General features: G+C 45.4%; 2 protein-coding genes across 4 annotated transcripts in view; one reads left to right on the top strand and one right to left on the bottom strand.

The window, feature by feature from the left end:
• Positions 1-4358: 4358 nt before the first annotated feature.
• ccn1 (cellular communication network factor 1) lies at positions 4359-7277 on the bottom strand. The gene is made up of 5 exons (XM_053430750.1): positions 6901-7277; positions 6498-6723; positions 5807-6157; positions 5492-5694; positions 4359-5383 (listed from the first exon to the last, which is right to left on the bottom strand). The coding sequence occupies exons 1-5, from the start codon at positions 6946-6948 to the stop codon at positions 5081-5083; spliced, it is 1131 nt and encodes a 376-aa protein (XP_053286725.1). The 5' UTR covers positions 6949-7277; the 3' UTR covers positions 4359-5080.
• A 736-nt stretch (positions 7278-8013) lies between these two features.
• ddah1 (dimethylarginine dimethylaminohydrolase 1) overlaps positions 8014-24789 on the top strand; it is a 72973-nt gene continuing 56197 nt past the window's right edge. Inside the window, exon 1 of one of the 3 annotated variants that reach the window (XM_053430745.1) lies at positions 8014-8417. Coding sequence is in view for 1 of the 3 variants with exons in the window: in XM_053430743.1 (XP_053286718.1) it covers positions 14898-15191 (294 nt within the window). In the remaining 2 variants the exon portion in view is untranslated. Of the gene's footprint in view, positions 8418-14665; positions 15192-16185; positions 16350-24789 lie in introns of those variants that run through there. The other 2 variants (XM_053430743.1, XM_053430746.1) reach the window with 2 other exon arrangements.

Here is a 24789-nt window from a genome sequence, read left to right as displayed (position 1 = left end):
GAAATGATATTATATATATTTTACTGTGGGTTCCTAGTTGGATTCAAATCCAGAAACTTTGTGAGTCGCGGTCAGTGCGTTACAACAGAGTCCTTAATCGGTGCAGTTTCCTTTTTTACTGGGGATCGCCACTCGCCTCATGGTGGGGAACTACAGCCTCTGCTCTGATTGTCAAAGAAGAGCAAGTGCCATTCAACGCTGTGAGGTAGAGTATACAGCCTTCTCTCTTTGGGTGGTAACCCTGAAAAGTTCTCTGTACTGTTCTGCAGATGGAAGTTGTTGAACGATCCCTGACAAACACATTTTATTTGTGGCTGCTGTTGAAGAACACCAGGACAGAGTTTGAGCAGCAGAGTTTGACACCTGCCGATGTCCGACTGTTAGAAATCTGTCCACGTTTACACTCTAATTCATTGTGATGACCTCTGGTTAGCAGGTGAAACAATGCAATTGCAGATACAAGTAGTACAATTTGATGATGTGAAGGGTTTCTGGGCTCAGTGTTTGAGATAGACGTCCAAATGAAGCTTAGAGTGAAATAAAACTGAGACATGACCTTTACAGAACTTGATGCGTGTTGAAACAACACGTCCAGCAGTGATTAAAAGCATAAGAAGGTCCCGACATAATCTAAATCCACATCCTTAATGTCCTCACGTTTGGGCCTTACCATCCTTTTAATCCGTTGCTTTTTACATAGGCTACTAAATATAAGGCCACGTTTTGGGAAGTGCGTGTTTAAGTGCTTCTTTCCTCACATTTATGTCTGTTTCTTTGTGTGTTTACTTAATTGCAGTTCGTGACATTGGAGGCCAGCCGGCACATTTATAGCGCCCCAACCCAACGGTCACAGTTGCCACTCATTAGCCACATTTTCATGTCACAGCCATAGTCAGCCCCAGAGATCAAAAGACACAGGAGTCATCAGAAGTTGTGTTACAGGGGGGAAATGGTGGCGGTATAATGACTGAGGCCTTACACCCCCCCCCCCCCCCCGTCCCTTCAGAAACCAGGCTGCAATTACCAGCACGAGGGAGACGAGGGTCGGAAAAATACATCATTCATTTAATGATCCATATCAGCACATGTCCTGGTCCTGAGGGCCGCTGCTGCTTATATGGTCAGAGCACATTTTTAAATTCCAAACAAGAAAAGTTATATTTAACTGGTCTGGTAAAGATTTAAATTATCTGGAAAAGAAAACCCAATCCATCTCTGTTGCACTCATGCATCTCACAGGTTTGTCAGTTGTGAGTTTTAAGAGTCGAGGGCCTGTGGCACCATTGCTTTGGGAAACTGTTGGAGTTCTGCTGCAGTATTTTATATCTTTGGATATTCAGTTTGGGATTTATTCTGTGTTGCATCTCTATATTCATCCCTTTATATCTTAAATCTAGTATTCATGTTGATATTAACACATGTGTTTTAGCTTTTTTTAGGAGCCCATAAGAGAAGCTGTGGTTTTCAATCGGTTTAGCATTTTAAAGCGAAGCGAGGGCAACAACACAGCTTCAGATAATGTGACCTCCTCGGCCCGGCCCGCCCATGTGAACCCACAACAAGAGCCTCAAATGCCAACGTTAGCTCAGCTGTGGATGGTATGTGCCCCCTTGGAAATTATTCAGTCCAACATTGTCTCAATTGGGCTGAGATTCAAGACACCCAAAGTGCTGCCCCCCCCCCCATCAATGCTCGGCTTGTTTGCGCAAATAATCACAGCAGTAGCCGGTGGCCCTCCGGAGAGCCGCTGAACAATCCCCACAGCCTGGGTGGGAATCCACTCGGATTTCCCCCTAAGCCTGCTCATCAGTTATTCTTATGTAATTGCAGATGGGGATCTGATGGATGGGTGTGTCAGACGACTTGAATCGCTGTCATTGTGTGTGTGTGTGTGTGAGTGTGTGTGGGTGTGTTTGTGCGTCTGTGTGTGTTATTGCAGCATGAGGGTCCCACACCCTTTCAGTATTTGGCAGATGTATGTCCTTTACATCACTGGGCTGCAGTGAGAAACTTAACTTGATGAAAACACCATTTGAAAGATGTCCCTCTCTGTTCTACATGTGATCCCATCAAGTCTTTTAAAATGTTCAGGGTGTTTTAACAGATGATTCTATCTAGATTCAAATCCCACACAATGCTTCTTCTTCTTTTGTCCAGCAGATGGAGCTTTTTGAAACAAACGGGAGCCTCTGTGTTTTCACTTGGTGGTCATTCTCAAACGCTCCCTGCTACTTGCCCCCCTTGGTTCCTCAGAACAGTGCACATTAACCTGAGGTTATGGAGGGGGGGGTAGGGGGTTGTTAAATAGCTGACATCAGTGCTCAGCAGCTTCCAGTATGTCGTAATGGCCACTCTCGATCCTGCGAGCTCCTGGTTGCAAAGCATTACGTAGTGCCTGATGAAGCTTTAATGCTAATGTCTTTGTCATATAAACATATTTTGGGTTCGGGGGAATGAGGTAGTCGCTGAGAGGTTTAATTGCAGGGGCGCCTGTGTGTGAGAGGCTTGTTTGCCTGAGTGTCTGAGAGCAATATACTTTACAGGTTCGTGCTGTGCTGGCAGAGGCACCGGGGTTTATTTCTCACAATAAACACAATCTTTGGGTTCTCGGAGTCCGTGAAGGCCGAGGGATTGCCAACCTCGCTACTGTGCTCGTCTGTGCATTATGAAGGAATGCCACGGATGAGCGAGAGGACTGCTCACATAACATACAAACGCCGTTACATAATCCCGGCGGCTGCACTGTGTTAACAAGACGGGCGACGGTGCGATCGCATGGCACTTTGCAAAACTACAAAGGACAGACGGAGCGTTTGTCTGCTCTCAGAAGCAGAAAGGAAAGGAGAGAGCAGAAGCAGAACTCCCTGGACGTGTTTTGACTGTGTATCCAGGCTCCACGGGGCGGCCACACATCTTTGTGATTAGGTAAACCTCAGAAGCCTTTCATCTGAGCAGTCTGAGAAACCTCAGCGGGCACATCCTGTGTGGTATGCCGTTCAGTCAAAGGCAACGTGCTCAACCTCTTATTAAACGCACTCGATCGAGACTTATTTTCAGCAACTATGCATGAAAGTTGTGCACAAGTGGCACGTGGATGGAGAGAGAGATCTCTTTTCATAGTTTCTTCAAGTGGAGATAAAACTGCCCCTTGAGGATTCGAGCGAGTACGTGGGAGTGTTTGTGTATATTTGGAAAAATCCTCTTCGCTAAAGTGAACATGTTGCTCTCTGAAATATTTTCCAACATCTGCCGCCCATCAGGATGTCTGCTTTCTGAGCCACTGCTGCATTCCTGAGCCGCTCCCTCTACCTGGATCAAAAAAAAGAAACCCTTCCCTGTCGTTGCCCCTGAGCTCTGCTCTCCGTGCCCCTGGTGAAACTCTACCGGAGGTATTTATACCAGGTGCAAGCGTTTGACTCCCTGAAATTAAAATAACACATTTGACTGATTCGGATTGTGTTGTTGTGTCATAGTGCACATGGCTTGGCGTCCTGAAGCATGCAGGCTTAACACATACAAGGCACATCTGAGCAGGAGTAAACATTAATAATAAGAACCCCAGACAGAGGGGGGGGGGGGGGGGGGGGGGGGGGGGAACAGTAGTGACACACTTTTCAGGAGCTGGAAAACAGAATCCGAAGTTTCTGTGGCCAGGAAAGCAACTATGTCACCACTGTTTCCTGTCCGTCCCCCTTTTTCTCCCTCACAATAATATTCCTCTATGCCTGTTGGAGATGAAAACTGGAAGTGAGACGTAAGCCCTCCTTACTCCACGGGCCTGTTTACAACTCTTTAGCTGACCCCCACAGTTTGAGAGCCAGCGGAGGCCCAACGCAGCTAATACACGTTTAAAGGGCGGCTGCTAATGAATCAGGTCAATTTGCTTGTGCCATTCCACCGTGTGAAAAAAGCTTAGGCCCGGAATGTATGGTTTGTATACACCCTGTTGTGTACAATAATAATCATTGTCCTTGTTGCATGGTGTCTAATCCAAGCCCCATTCAGGGCAGCACTTAAGATTCTTGGCATACTCCCATACTCATTGCTACTCGTGGACTTAATCTCCCTTCCCCCCCCCCCCCCTTCTCTCTCTCTCTCTCTCAGAATCAGTCAAGTGTATGTCTTAGCCAGATCAAATGAAAGCAAGCTAGCCTTCTGCAGAATGGCATTCCTAAGCACAGAAAGTCAGGAGAGAGAGTTATATAAGAGCAGACTGACCCTGATCGGTGTCGCTGGGAGAATCTGTTGAGTCTACACAATGATATAACAGGAGGATTTGCCCCCCCCCACCCCCCAAACCCCACCCCCCAGCCATCGTTTGTTTCTTAGTTTGAACAGACGGAACTCAGGCAACGATATATTTCATAAATAAATCAGTTTTTTTATTTATAGCATATAAAATTAAATCACTTTACAATTTATTCCAGTATGACACATAATATCCAAATAAAGTAGCTACATTTTTTTCGATAAATAATATTAATAACAATAATAAAAACATTCATTCATCCTTTGACATGTTTCGCTTTGTCTCTTTCTTTTTTTCTCGTGAAGGGAGTTCAATAGCTGCCACAAAACATGAACAATAATGCCCACGTCAGGAGGGAATGGAACCGCACACTCGTCAAACAAGTCGGGGGGGGTTACATCTCGGTGTCTTGCTCTTGGGATACAGGATGGTTTGCTAATTGAAGTTGCGCATGTGCATATCCACATATGCACACACAAGTCTACAGTCGGGGGGGTTCATGTCTGATGTAAAGGATCAAAATATACACAGTGAAATTGATATCAGCAACTAACTCAAATGTACAAATATTAATTACATCTTGCTCCATAACGAAGCTACTTCAGATGCTCCATTAATATGAAGCAGTTCTTAATAAGAATGCTGATGTAGTCACAGCAAACAGTGCACTTCATTAAGTCCTCATGATGCAAGCCCACAATTCCTTGGGAATCTAGTTACAACAAGAAGCTGGTAGTTGATTGGTGGATCTATTTACACCCCGGCATTCATCTGGATGCCGATCGTCTCTTTCTCTTTGTGGAGGAGTTCGTTTTTCGCCCTGTTCTCAGATCAGTCTCTGAACTTGTGGATGTCATTGGAGAGGCGGTAGAAGGGGTAGGACGCCTCGTTGGCGTGAGGACAGTTGTAGTTGCACTTGCACGACTCGATCATCATGATGTTCTTGTTGAAGGTCTCGCCGTCCTCGCAGCGGAACTTGACCCGGATGGTGTCGGTCTTGTGAGGGCTGCAGCAGCGGCCGTCCACGCAGGCGCCGCAGTACTTGGGCCTGTACTTCTTCAGGCTGGAGCAGCCGGCGTAGGTGAACTTCGTGGGCTGACTGGACTTCTTGGTTCGGCTGCACTTCTTTCCTTTCTGCAGAGGAATCAACAAGAGGGAGGTTTAGTTTGGAGCTCAGAGGAAGCGGTGGTGTGTTTATCAGAGATCCATCTGGTTCATTCAGTCACTGTGGCTCAAGCTCACCTTAAGACTGGAGTAAAGTGACTGGGTGCATGGCCGCACTTCACAGATTCTCGTCTCCTTGACCAGCTTGCATTCGTTGTTGTTGTTGGTGACTCTGGTGGAGATGCCAGTCCCACAGCTCTTGGAGCACTGGGACCAGGCTGTGGTTTGGACGATGCACTTCTGGGTGTCAAACATGTGGACTTCAGCCTGAGGTCTGAATGCTGTGACAGAAAAAAAAAGAATCACATTAGCATCATAGAAATCTGACAATATTTCAAGATCTTCCATTAATGTTTCCAGAGAGAAATTCCAGAATAAGAGACTGCTCCTTACCAGGTTGATTCTTCAAGATGAGTCTTCCCCTGACACTTGGAATGAGCTCATTCCTGTTGGTGAGGTCTCGTTCCAGTTCATCAGTCATTGTGTCTTTTCCAAAGATCCTCTCCAGGATGTCTGTGTCCTTGCCATCGTCGCACACCCACTCCTCGCAGCACTGGCCTGGCACCTTGACCAGCCTGGGGTTGGCACAGCCCAGGTTGGGCAGGGAGAGCTCCTGAGGGCACAGCGGGACACATCCCACCGCCCCGTCGATGCATGTGCACTGGTGTTTACAGTTGGGCTGGAAACTCTCTCCGTTCTGGTAGATCCTGCTATTGTACTCGCACGGTCTGCCCTCTGACTTGGCTGCAGCGGGGAGAAAAAACAGGAGGAAAGGAATGTTATTCTTTCCTGCTCGGCTCAGAGACGTCTGCTGAAGACATCACATGGCTGCCAGATAAAGATCAGTTAAACTGTGAAATTCTTCAGGCTGCCTGAGGTAGTCTCTCTCCCTCCACTGTTGGCTGTCTGTGCTTTGAGGTTTCAGACTGTTTTTCCTCCTAGCTGCATTCCACAGTGTTGAAATCACACAGGTTGCTTTACCCCCTCTACACTCAGCAACCCTTATTTCAGTTTAACTTCTAGACTTCAACTCAAGACTAACCAGAGGCATGCACATCTGGGAGCTGAATGGACTTATACACACCTCGGCAGATGCCACGAGTGGTAGCAGCGGCAAAGCTGGCCCCAAAGTTACACTCCAGCCCTTTGGTGTGGTCGCAGGGCTCGGTCAGGCTGCAGTCCTCGTTCAGCTGCCTGGCGCACACTTTGCAGCAGCCGCAGCCGTCCAGGACGACGCTCACGCCCGGTGCGCACTTGGGCATCTCCAGCGGACACTCGCACACGGAGGGGCAGGAGGAGGAGGAGAGGACCTGCACAACAAAAAAAACGCCTCGTTAAAGACTGAAACTCCTGAAAAACTATTGATTTCTTCTACTCGCAATCCCCACATCTACTCCATCGTGTCCCCCCCCACCACCCACCCATGTGATAACACCACAGCAGCTGAAACGTGTCCCCTTCAGGGCTGAAATAGAGAGATCACTCACCAGGTCCAGGCTCCCGAAAAGGGCAACGACAACAGTGAGCATCAGCATCTTGGATAAAATCAAAAAGTGTTTCCAGAGGAATCCCAAAAGAAAAGTGGATAAAGTGTGTCTTCGGAGGAGTCCTTAGGTTATTCCCTCCCTCGGCCGTCTGTCTCTGGGTAGTCTCCGGTGTTAGAGGCTCCTTGAGGAGTAGGGTGAAGCTCTTGGTGAAGCGGTTGCAGTCTGCTGAGGTCCGGCCACCTCCGGACTTTTATACCGTAGTGGGAAGCTGACGTCGTCCCTGGGCTGCCTGCTGAACTGTTCCCAAACTATGCCAGGAATGTTTCTCGGCGCATTTTCCATCCAAGACCTAAGCTCCACCCTGTCTAAACCTTTCTCCTTCTCTTTTTTTTTTGGTTTCTACCTCCTCCTCCTCCTCGCTCCCTCTCTCTCAGATGGATTTGTTCCCCCCCTGGATCCAATCTGAACACACTTTTCCGTCTCACATTTTTCCCTTTCTTGTTTATGCCCCCCTTTTCGTTTTTTTCCTCCCTCCGCGCGCTTCTCACATTTATCAACTCGGGTTCAATGGGCTGCTCCGGGGAGGTGGTGGAGTCTGCGCGCTCTCTCTGATCCACAGATAGATGTGGATATTATTCATTTCCGTTTTTAAAAACATGTTACCAACACAAAAACAACAACTTCACAGAGTGTTTTAATGTCACTATAAACACATCTCGTGTATCCAGACCGGGGCTGATTCCTGTGCCACTTCTCTTCTTGCTCATTAAGTCAATTTGTTAATTTGCTGTATATATATATGTATATATATAGTGGCCACGTTTTTTAAATAGCCGGAGCCCCTCTTCTTGTCTCTGTGAGAGTTAAAGGTGTGGGGCAGGAGTACGTTCTACAGTCTATTTCTGTCTCTCCGGTGCCTTTATCCAGAGGAGCTAAGCGCTTCCAGATGCGCACCAGACGTAACAATATTGCCATATTTGGTCTGCTAGTAGCCCACATTATTAACATATTTCCCCTGCCTTTTGGCCAGGCAGGGAACCACAGAGCATTCCTGACAGCTTAAAGCCTTGTTAAATATGCTCTTCATGCAGGGGGGGGTGGGGGTGAGGGGGATTCCTTTGCATCCATTCCTTCGGGCAATTTTGGACTTTTTCACGCCATCTGTCCATCAACTTTTCTCGGGGGGGGTGTTCAGGGTGTGGGTCCAAGTTTCCACCGGAGAAGTTGAGACAAACACCTGGTGTCTGCTCACGATGAGTCCCCCGTTCCCACCGACGTGTTTCAAGTGGATGAAAACACTCCACACCATGAGGGGAATGTGGCACCGGGAGCACCGCAGCTCTCTGGCGCATCCCCCCTGAAAAACAGGACGTTTTTAGTATTTGTGTTTATAGGGATCGGACATTTCTCTGCTTCTCTCTCTCTCTCTCTCTCTTTCTCTCTCCCCCCTTGTAGCCTCCTGTGTAGAGACCCAACATAACGGTCCGGGGAGACAGCAGCACCGAGCAGCCTCTCCGGTGAGTTTTTACACTTCTTCTCCTTCTTCTTCTTCTCCTTCTTCTCCTCTCTTGACTTTGTGAATCACTTCTTCTTTCGACTTGTAAAACATCCTGATAGATAGAAGCGATTCGATGTGAATCAAAGCAGCTCAAAGTGAATAACTCCTTGTTGTGAAGTATTGGTTTTCCTCCGGGTCGCTTCATAACCCGAGTCTTAACGTTTCTCTCGTCTCATGATAAACTTGACTTTCTGTTGGTTTGTTCAATGCACTGTCTGGGGTTGTGTTTACACATGTATGCTAATGCTTCCACTTCGAGACACTAGATGGTGATGTGTGAGGATTACTTTGTGCATGGTGCTTTTCTATTTAAAAGAATAACCAATAATTAGATTCCTATAACCAATCAGAGAATATATAATTTACGTATGTTGTTGATCCATATTGCCTGTGGCGTGTGTGTGTATGTGTGATCAGGAGGTGTGTGTGTGTGTGTGTGTGTGTGCAGCCTCTCTGGATAGGGGGTGTGTCTGTGTGAGCACGTGTTGTTTCTTTCTTGGCTGTACCATGGAAATGTGTGTGTCAATATTTCTACGCATGCATATCAAATTCAAGTTTTTACAGTGGCACCACACATAGCTGCTGCTATAGAGTATAACATTAATTATATAATGTAATATTATAATTGTATTACACTGACTATGACCTATGACAATAATAGTGTTCTCTGACTCTGGGCCTCCAATGATGAGCCTTTAGAATTGTTCTGTCCCCCCCCCCCCCCCCCCCCCCCCACACACACACACTTACTGCGGCCCTGATTGGCATTATTATGTTGTTAAATTGTGACATGTGATATCTGCGTTGTGTACGTTGCTGTAATTGTGGATCTCAGATTGTGGAATTGATTAAAAACAACGCAAAACCGAGTTCGCCTTTTACCGTGTATGCTACTGTTAGCTAGCTGTGACCTGAAGGTTTGGAACCAAGTGTAGGATCCAGTATTTGGGATATTTTTTATTAAGGAGCTCAAATTCAGGACATCTCAACCATCTGTTTTGATTCTTTTCATAACGACTCTCGTAAAAATTTGAAAAGGGCCATTTCAAATTGCTGCAATAACCCTTTAATGTGTGTGGACTGCTTTTTCGCTCTTATGTCATGTTCTGTATGACCGTCCTCTGCTGTGTGTTGACTTTAAGTCTCACAAGTGTGTGTGTGTGTGTGTGCGCATATTGTATGTGAGTCTGTGTGCACGGGGCTGTCATGGCGAGAGGAAACAGTGTTGTTATTGTGCGTCATTGGAGAGTAACATTCATTCCATGATTACCCTCTCAGTTCAGGAAACCTTCCAAAAGCTGGACATGCGGCTCCGTGTTGTAATTGTCGTGGCATAATAGTTTCCATCAATTCTGTCCGAGAACCCACATCACATATACACACACACACACTAACACACTAACACACACACACGCACACATAATTCACACTTCTTTACCTCCCAAAATGGAGGACGTGGTCTCTTTCCTTTTACAGAAAGAATAATTTGGATTACCCTCCCGGCTCTGTAACAAGGCCATCTGAACAAATTTCTATCCTCCGGCTTATGTGATTTCATTGTTGATTTAATTATGAGATAGTGCATGTCATCCTGTGTTGTGGCTCTGTAATGGAAACCACTAGTCAGATCCCACCAGGAGCTCTCACAGCCAATCAGACGGCGGCCTTCAGATTTGGTCTGCAGGAAGTCCATCGCCAGCAGCCCTCCGCCTCCCCCCCCCCCCCCCCCCCCCCCCCCCCCCAACATTTATGTCCGAGTGAAAGATGAAACAGAGCAGCGCAGCCCGGCATGTTTAGACAACAGATTCCTTTGTAGTATATTCAAGATAAATGTCATAACCGGTGTGTGGTGTGTATGGGCAGCACTTCCGTTGCTCCGTCAGCTCATGGAGCCGCAGGAGGTCGGCTGCAGTAAGAAGCTGAGGACTAAGAATACTCAGTGTTGAGTGAAAGCAGAGTAAGAGTCTCAGCTTTGAGTTGGATCATTATGTCTCTGTTATATTGGTGTAGTTAAATGACAGGTTCCCCCCCCCCCCCCGATACTCTTTACATTGACTCCCCATTCAACTCAGGATCAGTCTTAAAGTTCACGGTGTGGTGCCCGTGACCTACTTCTACCTTATAACCTCAGCAGGTGGTTTAGGTCTTCTGATTGGGTCTAGCCGTCCCCTCGCACTCAACTGGAAATGAAAGGCGATAGTCCATGTGACCTCGTGGTTGCGGTCCTGTGCATCGCTCCCCCTGCTGTCATCGTAGACGCCTTTTTGAAAAAGCAGCTGGGAAGTCATTTATTCAAACTGGCCTTCGTCTAGACTTCGATTGTCGTGTTTTCCAAATGTGCGTTTAACTATTGTGCTTTCACGAAGCCCTTTGCCTTTTGTCTGTGAATTGTGCGATATGAAATACTTATTTGCCTCAGCAACATTTCATGTTGTCCTGTACTCTGTAGGGTCTCCTTTGTAACTCAGTGAACTCAGACCTGGTACAGTCCTCTTCTCACCAGAGCGGTTTCTTGTGTATTTGTGCAGCGGAATATATTGCTTAAAAATGTGAAGGTGATGCTTCGATCTGCTGCAAGATCACGAAACAGGACGGTGCACCAACTGGGCATTAATGAGGAAATTGAAAGGGGAGACACAGGTTACCATCTTCTTGTCAAAGAACTATCTGGTGTCATGGGGAATCTACTGTCAGAATCACAGATCTGTCACAGCAGGTCTCCAGCAACATAATGGCTTTTTATTCTTCCTTGTGGACTGGTTCTCAAGATGCTGAGGTACATTCATGTTGGTGGTGTGAACAGATGACTTACTTATGGTTGTAAGTATATGTAGTGCTAAAGGTATAAGACCTGTTCTGGTTCCTTTTTCTCATGCTAAATGCCTTTTCAAAAGAAAACATCATTGGTTTTGAACTGGTCTGATTGAGGAGGATGAAAAGCACAGATACACTTTGCTGGCTGATTCAAACCTGGAAATTTAGGCTGTAAAAAGTCACAATGAAAATGGACTGAGGTTCAACCCACTTTGTTTTCAAATGTGAAAAATCAACCGGTACCGGACGACTGTAAAATGATTCTGCTGGCTCGCTGAGGACAGATTGTCTCGTACATTTTAATATCTCTGTCCAGATGGGGCATAAAGCATTTGAAAGATGTGACTCAGTGAAGGACAAAGTAATCGGTGGAATAAAGTCAGTTAACATTCACATATACTGTCAGGACCGTCCTCCAGAAATGTGAGGAATCAACCGGCCCTGTCAGAAAATGACAGAAGAGGAGCCGCTGCTCTGTCAAAACCTTGCAATGAGCAGGAAAACGTGTCTGTGGAAACATGTCATGTGGAAAGTTGTCTGCCATGTTCGTGTCTGAACCAATTAGAGGAAAGACGAGTTCAAGGGAAGAGATTCTCTCTTTAATGCTCTTTCATCAAACTCTGAGCTCCAGTGCATTCCAGGAGTGACTGCGTGATGAAGTGTCGAACTTCTTTTGTATCCGATTTCCCTCAACCTGCCTTGTCTAGTTTTACATTACCTCAGGGATGAAGCCAGCGGTAATCTCTATTTTACACATTGTCAGCAGAGCCACCAACATGTCACAGACTGTCTCTGGGTTTACGTTTTGATTTCCCCAGCCTGGAAACAAGACTGCTTTTTTACCTATTCAACTCTTAGAGGCAACACATTTTAGTGTTTATTTTCCTCTGGTGTGGTATAACTGTTATTGGTGTATGGGAAAGTTCTGCAAAGTTGAAAAGTCCAAAGTCAGCGGCGAAGGGTGCTCCTCCTCCTCTTCCTCTTCCTCCTCCTCCTCCTCCTCCTCCTCCTCCTCCTCCTCCTCCTCCTCCTCCTCACAGAAGACACTGCTCCTGATGCCCAACATTTGCAGCTGCTAGTATGAAAAAAAAAACCTAATCAGCCAAGTAAAGTTTACATGCACTGGAAGTCGTTGACCAGTCACAACAATTAGGCCAATTAGATCAGACTTTCATTTTTGAGATTTCCAAAAACTGTAATTTTTTTGCAATCTTAACTGAAACAGGTATAAATAGTGGAACTATTTTCAGAAGGAGATTATCTCAAGTGCATTATTATGTGTTTCCGGCAGCAGGGCGTTAAATGTTGAATCTGATTGCTCCAAGAACAGCTGAGCTACTGGTTTTTCACAATGGTCCTTGATGACTGCATCATTTCTTCTAAAGGAAACTCGTTCTGGCGATGGCAGTTAAGATTGAGACTCTTAGAAAAAGGTCTTGTGTGTGAACTAATTGTAGCTTCTATCAAAACGGAATCTAGAAAAATCCATTGTTAAATCACTTCATCTTGTCCCATTTCATAACTTGAATATCAGATTTATACACTGGCCAGACTGCCGAGGGTTAAATCTGCTCCGTGCACCTGTGTAATCATAAATGTCTGTGTCACTTTAGACGTCCACGCTCCCATCATGACTCCAGTCATACCAGTCAAGTAGAGCGGCGCTGCTCTCGGTGCCGCAGCTGGAGCGTCGTGTCTGCTTTCACTCATTTTCTTTTATAGCCGCACGGTGTACCAGCCAGGTGTGCCTGAAGTATGAGGGCTTGTCTTCATCCAGAGTTACCCAAATTCCTCGGCAGGCGGAGAAGAGAGAGGGTCTTTTCTTGGGCCGTGTCCATCCGTGATGAGGAATGATGGAAAGAAAAAAAAAAAGAGACAGAAGACGAGGTCTGGGTGAGGGCAGGTGTTAGTGTCGGAGAGGAGGGTGGCGGCTGTTGATCCTGGCTGCAGTGGAAAAAAAGGAATGTGGGGCTCCTGGAATGTTGAGAGCAGTCGGGGATAATTGAGTGAATCTGGAACAAGAAAAGACAAACCGAGGTCCCGCGGTGGAAGAATGTGCTTCTGGGACGTCTGAAGAAAACATTCCATCCATTCAGACGGCTTCACCGGGCCCAGAAGCTTCCTTCGATGGCACCACAGGGAATAGAACCCCACCACCTCACCACTCCCTGACACACACACACACTTACACCACTCTTGCTTTACATTTCACACACTGCAGGACACAGAGACCCTCCTCTTTACTGTATATGTTGTTGGCCGTTATTTGAACTAATGAAGAACCACGTGCTCTTACAGTCAAAGCATGGGAGTCGACTGGATCTACATTTCGTACTCTAGCTTTATGCTGATCCATAAAGAAGATAGATTCTCCATTTGCCTCCAGTAATCATTCATCTAGGATTGATCCCCCCCCCCCCCCCTTGCCAGTGTTGTCATCAATAAATATCCATCCACTGATGTTCTGCTTTCATTCATTTGCTCAGTCCACCAGTTTTACAGAGACCGGCCTCTGTTATTATGACTTCATCTGTTCTAAAAAACAAAGATGGAGACAATATCTATGGATCCCACATTCTGAAAATATCAGATGTTATCCCCAAATATGTCAAATCTTGTCACCCGAAGAGAAAATGTACAAATTATTGGCAAACACATTAATACTGCAGCTGAAATTGTTTATTAAGGACAGAGGATGTTGCACCTTGGACAGCTTATTACACTCTGGGACGCAAACTGATTTGTGAAAACAGGCCACACAACTTTGATGATTGTTTTGTTATCGTATTCTAATACGGTAAAACACACAAGCCTTCTGCAGAAATAATCATTGGAGTAGATTTCAGCCTGCAGGCAAACATTCTTTGAAAAATGAATGAAAGCTGTGGATTCAAAGTTTTAAAAATCCTTTAAACTTTCCGTTTTCAATCCAAAAGCTGAAAGTCTTCAGTTAGTGTCATATAAGTCAAAGAAAAACAAACATTCATAACAAATTGAGACACTTAAAAACCATAACACTATAATTAAAATATAATTATGAATCCATTATTAAAGTTGTTGCTGGGAATTTCAGCTCCGAACTGGCTCCTGCAAATACCCCATCAAGTTATTAATGCATTATAGATACAGAGTTAGTAGTAACATCTGCAGAATATAAACTTATAGAATGTTGTGTTGCCTTGTTTTTAAAAGCATGGAAGCGTTTTGACCTGCAGGCTGAGGGGAATTGATCGAACCCCGATCGAACCACGTGGTGAGTGTGTGTGTGTGGGACTGCCATAGGGGACTGACAGTCACTTGTTGGGTTTACACACTAACACACGCACACACACACACACACACAAATTCACACACACACGTGATATTGCGCGTCACCGTAACGCCGTCGCTCGCCTGCAGACTGGAGCAGCCCTGACTGACACTGTGAGCAGCTGCTGGTGTAAATAAAGATTAACCAGCACAAAAAAACTAATAATCAAACCGGGCGTCATCGGGTTAAACTGCCTCTAGTTGCTTTCATTCATTCGCTCACTTCTCTGTGAAGCTGCTTTTTTCAGTCCTTTGCTCTTTTTCTTTTTAAAACCACATTTGCCAAGAAACGGGACAAACCCCCTCAAAAAGCAACATGGCTGGTTTAATGGCAGGTTTCGGTCAGTGCACCCACGCCATCGTCCGGGGGATCCCCGCGTCCCTGGCCGGAGAGGCGCTCCGGATCTGCGCCGCGGAGGTGGACCTCGCCGGCGCGCGGAGGGAGCATGACGCGTACGTGGAGGTGCTGAGGACCAGGCTCCGGCTGGACGTGGTCGAGCTGCCCGCCGACGAGGCGATGCCGGACTGCGTGTTCGTGGAGGACGCGGCGGTGGTGTGCGGTGACACGGCGCTCATCACCCGCCCCGGGGCCGAGAGCCGCAGGACGGAGGTAAGGCAGCGCGGTGATCCACAGCGTGACTCATCACCAGCGTGATAATACAAGATTTAAAAAATAAAAGTTGCATGTGTGAGAGAGAGAAAGTGGAGAGGAGGCATCATCAGCTGGGTTCTCACTGGGCTGCATGGATGGATGCTGCGGTTACAAACACTTCACACAAGTGGCTGAAGGATTTCAAACATGCCTTTCACTCTCCTCTTAATTTCCTGAATTAACAGCGACTCCAGTTGTGCGTCAGATTCACTCCTCTGCAGAACACGTGTCTAACTTGAGGTTTCAATGGGGGGGGGTCAACATCCTGTGGGAGCTGCACAGAATCAACCAGCTGGGACATATCACATCACGCTTTTTGAACCACATGTTTTTCATGCATGCGTTTGTAAAATGTCTTTGCAGTCCATGCAGTGTCCCCTCTGTGGGGATCCATGCACATTGTGTGTGAGGCTCCTCCAGGCGTCCCAACAGGTCTCACCTCACCAAGTCAAACTGGGATAAGAACCACGACGATGGAAAAAGTAAAGAATGAATCAGTAGTTTATGAAACGAGAGGCTTTTTTTTTTTACTGCTACTGATTAGATTGGACTGGGATAACAAAGCACCAGTCCAAAGGGCACTGGGTTGCCTGGTGAGCGTGAAGCTGCAATGTGGGGTTGGCTGTATGCGAGTGAGTGTGAATGACAATGAGGGAAACGCAAGGACAGCTCCAGTGAAAGCCCCTGTCGTTTCACATCAGAGTCACTCCACTGGGCTCAGTGGTGCTAATGGTCCCCAGTCTCACTGGCGGGCCCCGGGTATTGATTGAAAAGCTCGCCACCGCCGCTGCTGCTACCTTCAGCTGCCCCACATTTTTATTTATGCCGAACAGGGTTCATTTTACATTTGCACGCTGCATCAGTACACCACCCACCTCTCCCCCCCCCCCCCCCCCCTGTCACATTTCAGATTGGGAAATCGGTCACATTTCACACAGTGATAGCAGTGGTTTGGTTTCTCTCCCGTCCCCGGCTCACGGGGAGATGTCAGCTGCGATGAATGAAAAACTGGCAGAGTGAGCGACATAAATAACGTGTTCGCAAAAACAGGCCTGTAGAAAAAGACCCAGATGGATTCCACCGCCTGAGCCTTGATTGGCTGCTGGAGAATCAGAGGTGATTCAGTTGAATTTGATACTTTTGTTCATAATGAGAGGTAATTATCTGTGAAAAAGACTTATTGTTATGATCATGGTGTGACTTTCAGTGCTGCAGCCTGGAGGAACAAAATGATGCTTCTCATTGACGTGGAAATGACGGATTTATAAAATAGTTGGTTCTGGATTGGATGAGGGAAAAAGGTCTTTTACCTGGTGACGCTCAACAAAACCACGGTTCGCGGTTCTGCACCAATATATTCTGGATACGGGTGCCGCCATCTTGCACTGGTGATGTCATTTGGAGCCAGGGTCTGTGCTGTGTTGATTGTGGTCGAGAACCAAGATCAAATAACTAATTGAAACCAAACATGGCCATATGGATGTGGAGCTGTGTGATAAGAACTACATCAAATGACAGAAACCGTCTTTGGGACAATGTTTATTTAACTTGACTTTTTAGTTTGGTCCATGTCCCACATCAGCTAACATGGAGGAGGTTTGGTTTAGGACCTATACTGCTGCCAGCCACCAGGGGACCAGCGGATTTAGCCTCATGTTTGCGGAGCCGCCATGTTTGCTAATCTTTGTTTACAGTTTAAATCTTTTTGCACACAGAGAAGATTTGTCTTTCACCTTCTTGCAGATTTTTCCCTAAGGGGTGTTTTTTGTTTTTTTACCAGTTTAATTTTGCACTGTGGATTATGCAAAATTAAACTGGTAAAACAGGACCTGTACGTAACGTGTTCAAACAAATGTCAACCGCTCATAAACAACTGACAATGTTGCTCACCGACGTGTTTCTTTGGTTTGACGCCTGGAGACATCTCACTTTCCCAGTCACCTTACTGGTTAACTTTAGCGCTCCAATTCCTCTCTCACTCGCACCCCTCTTACATAATGGCCCTGTTTTCATAATTGGATGCAGTTGCACGATATTAGGATCTGTATCTGTTTGTGCATGTATTATAACACATTTGTATATAGTTATAATAACTAGAATACTTTAGATTTCCATCTGATTTCCTGGCGATGCAGCAGGATCACGTTGCTCTCCAACATTCCAGTGTCTCCCAAATACCAAATCAGTATAGATTTCCAAGCTTCTAACATTTGTCAGTGCAAATCAGAAAAGTTCTCCCCAGGTCCCCATCAAGCCCATTGTTCCCAGCAGCTGCTATTGCAACATATGTGGTGCGGCTATCAGAAATGCAGGAGCAGGTCTCATAACAGTCAAATCGGTTTGCTTGACCTTCCCTCGGGTGTAATATGTTACACTGCATGTCAGGAATAATTACAATGCTGGCAATCTGCATATGTTTTTGTAAGTTTGATCAGAGTGTGTGCGCTTGCAGTGTGTGAGCGATGCCTTATTATTCACCCCCAAACAGATGTTGCCGTAATTATTAGGTGCATCTTTTCTTTTGACCTGAGAAATTACAGAAAATGGGAAACAGCAGTTTTGAGGCCTTTTATCGGCGCTCGTTAGAATTAATCATTGTGCTCGTGGAGCTGGAAGTGAACTGGGACTGTGTGATCACTCACTTCCTGGAGGCTTCGCGAATGCTTTTCCATTCTCGGCTTTTTGCTCGTTCAGTTACAATTATAACTTCAGCTTGAAGGCGCGGAGTAGAAGTGTTTGCTTCAGATGAAACTTTGTTGAAATAATTAACGTCCCTTATTTGCTGTTGACCGAATAGTGAAGCCTGATTTTTAATTGCTATAACCCCCCTGACATGTCAGCAGCCGTACATGTAGCGGAAGGCGACGCCAGAACCCTGCATCCTAATGCTGTGATATTATTCTTTGGGGGGGGGGGGGGGGGGGGTACAGATCCTTTAAAAGGGTTAAATTCTCCTAAATTCACATTGGATGGGTTTTGTTTTATTTGCCAAAGGTCATCACTAAAATCTCTCTCTACTCTGGCAGACCTGTAAGATCAATCTTTATTTCTGGTGTGCACTGTGTTGTTAGTCTGTCTCTAGTTATGTTTATGCGTTAAACTAATGTCTAGTCAGGTCAGTCGTGTGTGCAGAGATGGTGTGAGGAGTTCAGACAGCCGGAGGGAGCTTGGAGAAGCAATGCTGCTACTTTATGTAGAAATGGGACAGTTGATGTCAGGCATAGCCGGGTTAGAACCCAGCAGTGGCTGGAGGACCTGGGACAACTTGGGATCCCTCAGGAAGAGCTGGAATACCCTACTTGGCCAGCTATACCTCCACAACCCGAGCCTGGATATTCAAAAGACAATGGATGGATGGACTTTCTACTCAGCCTGCGGGCTTGACTATAAACCTGGAGAAAGTTTGATGAAAACTGGCTTTGAGAATATGACCAGGAAGACCATTGCCTGGAAGGTCTAATGAAGTCAGCTGTGTTGAAAGTCTTTCAAACTTGGAATCAATGGGGATCAAAGTGTTGGATTCTTTACTCGGAACAAGTACATGTTCACTCTGTGTGTATTCCAATCATTATTTTGGTCTTAAATTTAATTTCAATAAGGGTTTTAAACTATCTTAATATGTCTTGAATGTAACTTGCATATAGCCGTAGGCACTTTCAATGTTAGATCAAGATAATCTTATTTTAATCTCACGAGTCGATAAACACACTGGGAGACTTTAATGGGATCAGCCTGTTCTCTGAGCTAAAAGATTAAGAGCCACTATCAGGAAATGGCCTTCCTACCAGCTGCATGGCTGATCGAGGCCATGTCTGCTCTCTCTGTCTTCATTCACGTACTTTCAACCTTCTCATCCTCCTGTTTGATTTGTAGGATAGAAGAAAGGAGCTGTTGCTGTTTGTCATTAACGTCGGTGCTTGTTTAACTTCTGCTTCAGGATATTTAATCGTTGACCAGCGTAGATGTGGAAACGTGCTGCCGGAACAAATTAGACTTTGTTCTTTCGGATAACCGGAGACACTTGTGTTTAAACTCTTCGACTCTGTGCAGCGCGGCCGGGAAATTGATGTGGGAAATCCCAGGTGTACTTATCTGACTCTGAATCCCCTTGTTGTTGATTGGCTTCTTCAATCAGCTCTGCTCTGAGCTCCCTTTACTTCTGCTCCTCCTGTCGTCTTATAAAGTCACAGCAGGGAAGATTGACGAGGTCGATTCACACAATTTGGTTCCTCTCCTGCCTCCTAAAGGTCGAGTCCATCACTTTTTGTAATTTATTTTATGGATTATAAAGGCTGATATTGTTCAACTCCATGAGACAAAACGATACGGGTCGGAAAAAGTTATTAAACTTTGCTGAAGGCTGCAGGAGTCTCATCCATTAGGTTGTGGCTCTAAAGCCTTATCATTAGAGGAACTGCTAGTCTAAATGGACGCCCTGATCGTGCACTGAAGATGGAGCGTCTTCTGAAATCAGTCCAAAGAGTCAAAGTTACTTCTTACATAAAACTGAACATTAATCTGATTGGCTGAAACCCAACTTGAATGCAGATACGCAGAATGTCGGAGGACTTTTATTTCTTACCTGTCGTAAAACAAATTAATCAGAATAAATAACTAGCATTTAATTCTTAAATGTTGTGAAATGTTATGAGTTGACATGATAATTACCCCCATTGAGATATGTTGTTGTTATTATTATTATATTATGGTGTTATTTATTAAATACAGTCGCATGTGACAATGAATGACAAAGGAAAGCAACAGATTGTTAAATCTCATTAGCTGGAACCAGGGTTTATCTGTGATTAACGAATTGGCAAAATAGCTCCAGATTAATTAGCGGCCACATTTCATAGTGACAGGTGATGTTCTATTATTTTAATTTTTTAATTTTTGTTTTCAAGTTGACTTTCTGTAACTGTCTTTAATGTTGTATGTGTGGTTCCCTTGCCTTTTCTCTGATGTAGAGAATGTGGGGATATAGTTATTAAGGGAAAGCAGAGCAGAAGCTGTGCTTTCTGTTTACACCAGCCCACACATGCCCAGTCTACTTGAATGGTCACGTGATGTGTGTTTTCATGTTTGTTAGTATCGATGGAGATGATTTCTGATATGGAGCTAAACTGCTCGTCTGAACAGGAATAATTTCCCTTTTAAAATATAACTGTATTCGTGCAGACATAGCCAAAGTCTCATTAAAGTTTGTTCTGCATGAAATTAATGACTTGAACGTGTCTCTCACACGTTGGTTGCAGAGTTGAGGATTTTACCAAACCTTCCTTCCATAGGCTAAATAAGTTACCTATAAATCCAGCAGCTTGTTAAAGTTTGAATTAAAAACGTCCTGAAGTGTTAATGTATAGCCGAAGGCAGGAGAGTGAGTGAGCTGCTGGTCTTTGTGCCTGAGATCAAGCTCTCGTCATCTCTCTCTCTCTAGACGCAGGATTTGAACCGCTGCCACTTCTTGTGCCAATCAAAACTCACATGTTTTTGCTTGCTTACATACTTTATTGATCGTTTTTCAGCACCAGCTCAGGTAAAGGAGTTCAGGAATCTGTACAGCTTCATGTATGGGAGGGTGAAAGAGTTTTAGTTTTCCCCCCCAATGACTGACATCAACTATAGCAAAGAACTTTCTCACAGTCAGAGGTCGGATACGAGTCTTAAATAAACTGTTGGACAAGTTGTTGACAGCCTTTTAAGTGTAAGGGATGAATTTCAAGGAATTATGGGTAAATTAAAACATGACTTACAGTACGTGAAGTTGAGTTTTGATTGTGGAGAGGTCTTCATGTGAGCCTCCACTAGCTCTTTATAATCTGCTCTATATGGGCTTGCTTTGACATGAGGTGTTTGCAACAGGAAACATGATTTGTAGCCAAAACCAGTTCCAGGATTGTACTGAGCCATCTAATTTGCATAAACACAATCCCCCCTGCAGCACCTCACTCACCTCAGCTCTGTAAAGTTGGCAGGAGCCTTGAAATTATCAAACAAGCACAAAAGTGGACTTGAAGTGAGGGAAATAGCATCGTGAGTGCAGCCCCCTAACCCTAACCCTAATTATTGAGACCATTAGGGTAAAATGACCTTTTTGTTATTAATGATGTAGTTTAACAGATCGCTTGTTACACTAGTCTAACTATGACACTTGAGAAAGGCTTTTAATTGTTATTGTAATAATTGTTAAGAGTAGAAACCACCTCCCCTTCGACTCCTCTGTGAGCCTGTTTCACCCCCGATGGGTTTGCACTCGCACTGCGATGACTCAAGTGAAGCCTCTCACTGTTTGGGAAGTGCCAGTCAATACTTACTGTACCTTCTAATGCTAGACTGCTGCAAGTACTTACTGTAAGTTAGGCTCACCGAGTCTGGAAAAATAGTGGTCATTAAAAAGTGCTAAAGTGTAAAATAACAATGGTAAAAGGCTCAGGTGTCAATTTGCGTCTGGAGACAGGATGGAAAACTCTGCTCCATAGACACAATATTTAGGGCATGTTTTTCATAGACGTAATATTTAGGTTCAGTCCTCTCAGTTTATGTGTCCGTGCTAGCCCCTTTCCGGTCGCGCCTCACGTCGCTGCCCCCCCCCAACTCACACCAGACAGCACAGAAGCCTTGTTTTGACTAGACGGCCTCCAGATGCAGATTCCTTCCAGCCGCTCTTATATGACTTCCCCAACGGAACCGACCTGGCTTCCCTCAGGGAGGCTTGACATCCGCGTGTGAACGGGGGGGCGGATGAGACACCTGGAACCCGCCTGTAATATGTGGACCGGGGGTCAACGTGCTTTCCCCGACTGCCTGTCACATTCCTACCACAGCCAGCCTGCCCTTCCCCTCACTGTTTGTCCGTCTGACTGCTTGTCTTGTCGTTCCGCCGCCTCTCCCATCCTCTGTCTCTTTATCGTTTTCTCCCAGACGATAGTGTCACAGCACAAGGTTCCCTGAGGTCGTGTTTACGCCGATTAATCTGGTTGCCTTTATATGTAATAACCCTGATTTTCAGGAAGCTAGTTTCGATACGGGAAAAAGAAATGTTTCCAGTAATACGATAATATTGGTCGTAAATTTCTGTGCTGCTTAGATGTCATTTATTGGCATGAAAATATGGCTCACATTGAAAACTGTGAGTGGAATGAATATGAAGTCACTAAACACTTTGCAGTTAGCTGGATGTCTCGACTCTCCTGCTTTAAGTTGGAGCTAATTTGGGTTTTTCAAATTTGAGCTAAACTAGACAAACAATGAAATAAGAAAAACGAGATAGATTAGCATAATCCCACATTTCCTGCTCTGCATGAAACTGCTTGAATATTTCAAAAGCATTTTCATATATTTCTATGTTTGCAAAACAAAGCAGTTAGATGTAGCTAACTCTGTATTGCTTGCTGACCTAAACGTCTCTTTACATAGTGACTAGATGCTGCTTTAGATGTTCATTGATGTTTTTGAAATCTTAAAGTTTCTTCCTGGTTTGTGTCCAGCATGTTGATCTAAGACCTTTACAGAACCAGTATTTGCTGTGGTCCTCGGTAGGTAAGTTGTTTCCGTACGGGTCAGCCAACACGTGCCGGGGCTTTGCCTCTCGTGCGTGTTGTGTAAAGAACAGACCAGGCAGCTTTCTCCCCAGCCGGCTGTCACCTTGGATCCCTGCCCCCTTTTGGCCCTGGGTTCACCCACCACAGACCCCCCCGCCCCCCCGCTCCAGGCCTGCACAGCACGGCAGCCTGCGAGACAGCTGCGGGAGACTTGTGAACAGGAACTCCTCTCAGCCTCGCAGAATGACCGGGTCACGCTCAGCCGTCACCGTGGGTGTGTGAATGTCTGGCTCGGTATGTGAGACTGAGCAGTGGAAGACAGGAAGTGGGCCAGGCACGGCGGCATTGGGGAAAAGTCGCGCTCAGGTCAGGGAGGGCGCCGAGACAAAACCCCATCTTTCACCCGGCGCTTCCGGGGGCTGAAAGCTGCTTTCATATAAATGTCAGTTTCTATCTTCGGTCCGAGTCGTCAAAGGGTGAACGCACAGGGAAGTAACCTGAGAGCAGATGCAGTGGAATATCTGAACAGTTTCTTCAGAATAAAAAGCTCTGCCTCAGAATCTGTCACGGTCATGAGCTTGATAATGTTTAACCAGTGATTTGAGATGATTACTTTGAGTGTTTAAAAGTAACCTTTAACTTAATTGACCTTTAACTTTGTTATTTTATCTTATCTGAAAGGCCTCATTGATCTTTGATTCCAAGACACAGTAAATGTGTAAACTCCTACCCCCTCTGAGCCCTATCAAAGTCCTGAGAAGACCTCCTCAATACTAGGTCATTGTTCATTTGTATTAGGTTGCATGCTTTGTGGATTATGGACATGTTTGTTTTGTTTTTAACAGAACTGACAGATGTTGGTTTAGGGCCGATTATGCAACAGACACCACTGACACTGAGAAGCCAGGGCATGCAGTAACAGTGCATTTATGTTCTTGGAGTTTATGTAATACTGTCGTGGCCTTTGGTCGAACAAATAAATACTTCACTGGTAATATCACGACTGCTGCTGCCACATTATTCTTCAGGGGGGGGGAAACAACAGAAATCAGTCAGGACGTCTTCAAGTGCAACTTCTGACAATTTCTCTCTCCCTCTACTTTCTCTGTCACTCATTGACTTCTCTCGCTCGCCCTTCCCTTTCAAAAAACTCCCTGTCAAAAACAAACCGTCAACATCATCAGGGTCTTGATAATCTCTTGGACCTCACAGGCTGAGTCCATCGGTCCAGTAGATAGTTGTTGTTGTTTGAATATTATCTCGAGGTCCCTTTTATTCGGATTTGGCTTCCACCTCTAGTTTTATAAATGAGCTCTACCTGTCTGAGGAAGTGGGATGAGAAGATTCAACCCCATTGTATTTCCATCTGTCCGTCCATCTATTGATTTCGGGCATTTTATCAGGATGGCTCCTAGGTGCGTTCCATTGGAGGTTTACTGGGCACGAACTGGGAGGAGAGCATGGGATAGACCCAGAACTCGCTTCAGGAAGTACATATCCCATCTAACCGACCCCCAGGAGGAGCGGGAGAGCATTGCTGGGAACATCATGCTTGGATAAGCCGCACAAAATGGATGGATGGATGGACTTAACCTTTGAGGGTCATGGGGGGGGCTTCAGCTAGTCCAAGCTGACAATGGGTGAGAGGCAGGGTCCATCCTGACAGGTTGCCCAGGGCTGACACACAAAGAGACAAACAACAATTAACACACAATCTCTAATTAATCTAAGGTGCGTGTCTCGACTTTGTGAGTACTTTGAGAAAACACACACACAGACATGTTACATACAAACTCGACACAGTCTAACACTGTCAGATCACCCTTTTAATTATAAACAAGACTTTCCCTGTAATTTACACAACATGGTGTATTTTAACTTTTGGATGAATGCTATTGTCAGATGCTATTCTGAAATTTTAAGGCAATAGATTGATTATAATAGGAGATTATAATTTTTTTATAAAGGATCCTGAGGTTCAGACATGACATGCTGTTGAAAGACGATGGTAATTT

Source organism: Pleuronectes platessa, chromosome 9 (assembly GCF_947347685.1).
Source record: "Pleuronectes platessa chromosome 9, fPlePla1.1, whole genome shotgun sequence".
Classification (NCBI taxonomy): Eukaryota; Metazoa; Chordata; class Actinopteri; order Pleuronectiformes; family Pleuronectidae; genus Pleuronectes; species Pleuronectes platessa.
The sequence above is the reverse complement of the archived record's forward strand: the minus strand, read 5'-3'. Positions and strand labels throughout refer to the sequence as shown.

Excerpts from the sequence above, each read along its gene's own strand:
- ccn1 (XM_053430750.1), bottom strand. The coding sequence starts at position 6,948 with ATGCTGATGCTCACTGTTGTCGTTGCCCTTTTCGGGAGCCTGGACCTG. Across the intron at positions 6,724-6,900 it reads TTTTCGGGAGCCTGGACCTG|GTCCTCTCCTCCTCCTCCTG; the intron begins GTGAGTGATCTC and ends TTTGTTGTGCAG. Across the intron at positions 5,695-5,806 it reads CATCTTGAAGAATCAACCTG|CATTCAGACCTCAGGCTGAA; the intron begins GTAAGGAGCAGT and ends TTTCTGTCACAG.